General features: G+C 33.1%; 1 protein-coding gene across 4 annotated transcripts; it reads right to left on the bottom strand.

The window, feature by feature from the left end:
- On the bottom strand, window positions 748–4,511 carry LOC109822667 (thioredoxin H4-1-like). Of its 4 annotated transcripts, none has more exons than XM_020388898.1 (6): window positions 4,343–4,510; window positions 3,951–4,008; window positions 2,576–2,642; window positions 2,086–2,205; window positions 1,805–1,927; window positions 748–1,129 (listed from the first exon to the last, which is right to left on the bottom strand). In XM_020388898.1, the coding sequence occupies exons 3-6, from the start codon at window positions 2,594–2,596 to the stop codon at window positions 995–997; spliced, it is 399 nt and encodes a 132-aa protein (XP_020244487.1). In that variant the 5' UTR covers window positions 2,597–2,642; window positions 3,951–4,008; window positions 4,343–4,510; the 3' UTR covers window positions 748–994. The 4 variants fall into 4 exon arrangements, with proteins under 4 accessions (XP_020244487.1, XP_020244488.1, XP_020244489.1 ...); XM_020388899.1 differs by lacking the exon at window positions 4,343–4,510 and adding an exon at window positions 4,232–4,333; XM_020388900.1 differs by lacking the exon at window positions 3,951–4,008 and having other exon boundaries at window positions 4,343–4,511.

Here is a 6,616-nt window from a genome sequence, read left to right as displayed (position 1 = left end):
ACTCTTTATTTGAGCTTGCTTTATTCACTTGTTCAACTTTTTCTTCTTGCTTACAAATGAGAGAGGTGAGGAGGTATTTATAACCTCCCAAAGATATGTTACAAAGGATCTAGATTCTTCTAATATCACCTCCATAGTTCCTAGATATTTTTCTAATCTCTAGAAATTTCTACATAATATCTAAATATTTTTATCACAAATTATCTAGATGTTTCTATACTATTATCTAGATATTTAGCTTAAAGATTTCTCTAGAACACTTTAAGGAGGTGATCAACCTTCTAGAGTGTTTCTAGAAAACCTCTAGAATTTGGACCTAATTTTGGGTTTGGTCAAACTTAGAATAATTCCATCATAAACCCAAAATTAAGCTTGATCCAAAATCAAGTTTAATTTCAATATCTATGGCCTGCATATACTCAGGTTACTGCTCTTTATGTCAATTTTCCATGAAAATTATTGGATATAATATGAAGGGTGTCCAGTATGATTATACAAGATTCATTCCTCATATCATAAACAATTTTAACCATCATATGATACATTTCTACACTGCATCTCTGGAGATCAATATTACATTCGAAATCCTTGAATTGAAATGAAATGTTCAAATTATGACAGAAACCCTAAGATTGAACATAAGCGGATAAAATGAACGACAAATGTAAAAGGTTTGTAACATTCACTTTGTTATTTCGTGCGAGGATAATCTATTGATTAGTGAAACAAAGGAAGACTCTACATATGCATTCAAAAGAGCTTTCATTTTTCAAATACACTTAGCCAACACAAAATAAAGTACTTCCATCACCAAGGAATAAATCTTATGTAACTAAATACTTGTGTTAATTATGCGAGATACATGACCAATGGCACAACCCTGCACCAATGCTTAGAACATGAACAATGAGTAGAATCGAGACTGCAGAATACTAGCAAAACTTTTGAATCTTTAATGTCATCACAAGCCATCATCACAACGTCATTTGAAAAACTAAGTTCTTGAAAAAATCGCAAGCTTCTTTTCAAGCTCAGATTTGTTGGCTCCGAAAACTTTATCAAGTTGATTGCCACCTTTCAAGAAAAAGAAGGTTGGAACTGCACGAATATCCATTGATGTACTAAGCTCCTGCAGTGAAAAGTAGCATGACTATAATCGTGCATAAAAAGGCATAACTTTAGTGAAGCAAAGTGACTCAAGTAAATCCCAAAAATTTTCAATAATCAAAACTTCTGTGATCTTCAGATGATTTATTATTATTATTATTATTACAGTTTTATTGTTTTGATTCATTTCTTGGTGAATCCAGTTGTGTTCTTGGATTGACCGATGGTCTTTAACGTGCTTAACTGTTAACTTTCTGCTAACCATTGAGAAAATAATGCCTATATCATTCTCTTAATTATATTAAGACAACTCTTGCATCCCAAATGAAATACGCAGTTAGAAAAATAAGTGCACCAGTTTATGGAAACTAAATTGCGTAAATTGCAGTTTGTTATGCTAAGCCAAACAGAAAATAATCACCAGAAACACATCCAATATTTCTTTTTCAAAGCGGTACTGTGTATTTTGACTCTTATTTCTATATTTTCGAAAGTCATCTCTGACTCTAGATATCTGCTTATGTTCTGTTTTAATAAATTTTATTTCCTCGTATATTTTTACTTTCTCCATTTCAGCATACTTTTATTTTTGTTTCCTTAAACTCTGAGTAATAAAACAACGGGGAATATATGTACACAGACTGTATTTTCTCCACACAAAAATGGAGCAGAACAAGAAAGAATAGGTGGTACTTACTGACAATTCATCAACATCTACTGTAAGAAAAGTGAGTGATGGGTACTTGATAGATTGATCAGCATACCAAGAAGATATAATTTTGCAAGGAGCACACCAATCTGCACTAAAGTTTGCCAGAACCTGAAGTAGCCAAGAAATTTGTAAATAAAAAAACAGAGAATAGCAATATAGGAAAAATTAAGTAAAAGGAAGCATCAGGCTCACACATTATACAAAAAATGAATAAGGATAAAACTCTGCTTCTTGAGATAAAATAAGCAAACATAAGTGATACTTACTACATTTCCATCCTTGTTTGCTTCTGATATCTTCTCAGCCCAGCTTTCCATATCAGATATATACCATACATTTCCACCACAGAGATGTAATTTTTCGTCGAAATCTGAAGGACCAGTATCCTAATGAAAGAATTCATACGCTTGTCACTCGTAATAATGAAAGTAGAAAAGAAGGATAAATTCAATTTTCATCAAGCAAATGCTTGCAAAAACATGCACTTTCCTTTTTTCTTGAATAATAGATATACCTTTATGCTAAATTGGATAATGTGAGAAGAAAGATTGTCACTTTTAGATGATTAACACAGTGAATGTGGAATTGTCAAATGCAAAAGGAAGAAAGAAACAATTAAGTAGATAAATAGAAGTTGCGTTATGAGAGATGAGAACTTATAATACAGTACGTTCAGAGCAAAGTACTAAACCAAAGCATGTCATGATATAAATACAAAAGTTGCATATTATGAAAATTTTGTTTAACGAAACAAACCTTTCCAGTGCAGTTTCCCATAAATGATTAAAATCTGCACTCTAGATTAAAGGATCCTTGGTTTACCCTGAGAAAATAAGAAGCTCAATTAATCATTAAGAAGAAATTTTTTATCACAATTTACAGGTGACACGCCAAACATGGAAGTAAGAGTAGAAGGTAAAAGGTTTTAATATCAGAACCCAACACCCCACCCCCAACCAAAAAAAATAAAAAAATAAAAAATAAAAAAAAACACCAACTTTGGATAACCTCACAAGACTTTCAAAATAACAGAAAATCCTTCTTAACTTTAGGGGTTATCAGATACAACCCTGCCCCCTTCTAATTTTAAGATTTTATCAGAAAACCCCCCTTAAAATTTTAAAACGCAATTTTCATTGGAAAAAACACCCCATGTGTAACCACCCTCGTGAAATTTCGGTTAATGTTGTCAGGCGGGTTTTTTGGTAAAACCTTAAAGGAAATTTTTTTATAACTCCAAAACTAAAGGGGCTTTTCTGATATTAAGTTATGGGAGGTTATCTGATAATTGTCCAAAGTTAAGGGGGACCTTTTGATGTTTAGCCAAGAAAAAACACTATCATGCGCACCAACGCAAGAAAGTCGCTGCTGAGGAGGAGTGTTAAAGTCAGCAGCTCCTCCCCCACCTAACTTGCAACAGTAATCAACAACCCATGTTATAAATAACCCGCCAAGTGTTTGTGTTAGATCCATCACAGTAGCAAAGAGAGAAAGAAAGAGTGAGAGAGAGTGTGTGTATTTGTATTTGAGAGTGTAGTGTGTTTGTACCACTAAAGAAATAATAACAAAATATTTCTTGATGTTCACCACTCCTCTCAACTCAACAAGTAATAATAATAATAATAATAATAATAATAATAAACCCTATTTTCTTGCATAATTAAAAAAATGGGGAACTACATGATAAAAAGATTTGCCTCCCAGTTCCATCACTATAGGTTACTTATTCTTGCATAAAAATGCAATCTGAATGTGTGCATAATGGACCAAAATACATCGCTTGAATTCAAAATTAACTTTTCTCAAAAAATTCAATGCTATAACCAAATTCGAAAATGATAGAAATATCTATAATTTGCACACATATGATTTGAAAAGTTGGAAAGCAAAATTTCCCCCTTAGGAGCAACATGCACCATCATTGTTTTATACTTTTCTATCGAAATGGTGTAAGCTATCGATCACAACATAAAACCAATAAATCTAATGAAGTTTTGAAGATTACAATATCAACTTCTTTCTTTTAATCCCGCATTTCCACCAAATTCTTTCTTATTCCATGTTCATCAAACTCAACCACTTTAGAAAAAATAAATAAAGTTTGCCTTCAGAATTGTTCAAATAAACCTACCAAAAATCTAGTCTTTGACATTTGATCGAAAACCTCGTGTGCATGTGTTTGATGCCTCCTGTAGAATTCAAGAGAACATTTCAAGATACAGCATCAACAAGAACAATGCGCATCAACCTATTTAATGTTTTAACAAAATTGATTCATTTGAATGTTTCAAGATACAGCATCAGCAAGAACAATGCGCATCAAACTATTTATCAATGTTTAATATTTCATATTAATTTCAACAAAATAGTAGAATTGCAAAATCCTACAGCAAATCATAGGTGAAGAGTTACCTAGAACAAACCTAGCTTCTCCCTTTGGTAAAAAAAAAAGTGGGCGAAAATTTCCGACGAAGAAGGTAGAGAAATTAACATAAAAGCCGAATAAAGAAATAGAAAATTTACCTTACAGACCACCGGATAATTTCCTATTTCTAGTATCATCATATATTCAATGGCTGAGTTTAGGGTAGGAATTGACGATAATAGCCTTTCATGCTCATTTTACACCGGTGTGCCTCCAAATTAGTGGGGTTTTTTTTTTGCATCTATTGTTTTTCAACGAGCTGGAATATCATGATGTTGCCAGTTGTTCCGGTCTGTTTCCAACCGAACATAGAATAAAATTATTTCTTTATCCAATTTTTTAAAATCCCTCTAATCATTAGTGAGATTTTGAATCTCGGTTGCACTGATATATATCATCTTAAATTAAGTTTTTCTTATCATTACATCAAAACTCTAAAGTTTTATAACAAAAATTAAGGATTATAATTTTATATTAGTTCTAACAAAATTTATAACAATTTATTTTTATATTAAGTTTCAAGAGTATGTTACCGACTTCTTTTTGATTTAAAGGATGTGCGACAGGGATGTCAAATGGGTGGTTTTGATTGGGTCTTGGTTGGGTCATAAATGGGTGGGCACATTTATGACCACTTGACCATTTATGATCCATTTAGCATATGCTAAATGAGTCACTTCTCAACCACCCATTTATTAAATGGATGGTTCATGGGTGACCCAATAACTCATTCAGTTATAATTATGATGCTTCTATATATATGTAAGTTTCAAGGATCTACTTGCAAACTTCAGGGGGTTTTGGCAAACTTTCAGGGGGTTTTCTGTAAAGTTTTAGGGGGTTTTTTGCAAACTTTCAGGGAGGTTTTGCAAACTTTCATGGGGTTTTCTGTGAACTTTCTGGGGGTTTTCTGTAAACTTTCAGGGGGTTTTCTGTAAACTTTCAGGGGATTTTCTGTAAAATTTCAGGGGTCTTTCTGCAAACTTTCAGGGGGTTTTCTAAAAACTTTCAGGGGTTTTATGTAAACTTTTAAGGGGTTTTCTGTAAACTTTCAGAGGGTTTTCTGTAAACTTTCAGGGGGTTTTTTTCAAACTTTTTGGGGATTTTTTATAAACTTTAAGAGGGTTTTCTCTAAACATTTCTTTCTCAATTGAATCGACTACTTGGGAAAATTAGGACAGAATTGTGAGCAAAAGAAGCAAATGATGACGGGGCTGAGCAAAAGAAGAGATGGACTCGTAACAAGTCTAGTCTACTGTCTGCTCGGTTATTTAAAAAAAGCCCATACTTTGGTCATGTGTTAAAATTTTCAGAATACCGGAGTACCCTCAACATTTAATTCAGTTCTTCTTCATCTTAGGGTCAAATTAGGACAGAGCAAAGAAATGACAAAATATCTTCAGAAAACCCCACCCTGCACGGTTTATAGGGGTGCATTCGGCCCGGATACGGCTCGGATATGATGCTTATCATATCCATATCCGCTTACCCATCTCGGATACGGATACATATACGAAAATAGCTCGGTAAGAAAAATTTATAACCATATCCGCTAAAATCGGATACGGTTACGGATATACATGCGGATATATAAGCGGATACGCATGCAGATACAAAACAGATATGAGAAAACTAGATAGTATTGAGAAAAACATAGTTCATGTGATACAAAAGAGTTTATTAATATGTCCATTATAATTGAAAAGTTAAGATTAGACATCTTGATTATCAAAATTAACCACAAATTAATAATCTAAGAATCAAAACTATCGTAAGAGTATGACTAATATGTATTCGGATATTTCGGATACGGATACGGATATTTCACTACAAAACCATATCCGTAACCATATCCTATCGGTTATACATTTGAGTAACCATATTCGTATCCTAACGGATACGGTTACAGATATTTTCTCGGATACGGATACAACTCTATTTGATAAAAACATCCTAACTAAATTTGGCTCTAAAAACCCACGCACCACACATTCCATAAAAAATCCTAACTAAATCTTTTTGTTGTCTAAATTTGTCAACAAAATATGGTAAAAATATCACGTCCCACTCCGAGGATCTTAAAAATCCTACACCTCCTTTGCCTTGCGTGAACTGCTTTGAGAGAGATGGTGTTTTTCTTTCCTTTGTTCAAAATCCATGAGCTATGAGCGTAATTGTTCATTTCTTCATATTTGTTGTTGGTTAAAGTCTATTATTTTTTCCATGTTTGTTCTTAATTACAGAGTGTCCCCAAGTAATTCTCCTTGAAATTTTTTTATCACGCCGGATAACAATACACGCTCTCTTTCTCTCCTGTTTCTCGCGCAATAGACGTAAGTTTTGCAAATTACACTTGGCCGCACACGCATATA

This window comes from Asparagus officinalis, chromosome 8 (assembly GCF_001876935.1).
Source record: "Asparagus officinalis chromosome 8, Aspof.V1, whole genome shotgun sequence".
In the NCBI taxonomy this organism is placed as follows: domain Eukaryota; kingdom Viridiplantae; phylum Streptophyta; class Magnoliopsida; order Asparagales; family Asparagaceae; genus Asparagus; species Asparagus officinalis.
Note: the sequence above shows the minus strand (reverse complement) of the source record. Positions and strands in the feature narration are given on the sequence as shown.

Coding starts and splice junctions, on each gene's coding strand:
- LOC109822667 (XM_020388900.1), bottom strand. CDS start 2,596: ATGGGAAACTGCACTGGAAAG. Junction 2,206..2,575: donor TGGGAAACTGCACTGGAAAG/GTTTGTTTCGTT, acceptor TTCTTTCATTAG/GATACTGGTCCTTCAGATTT. Junction 1,130..1,804: donor TAGATGTTGATGAATTGTCA/GTAAGTACCACC, acceptor TTTTCACTGCAG/GAGCTTAGTACATCAATGGA.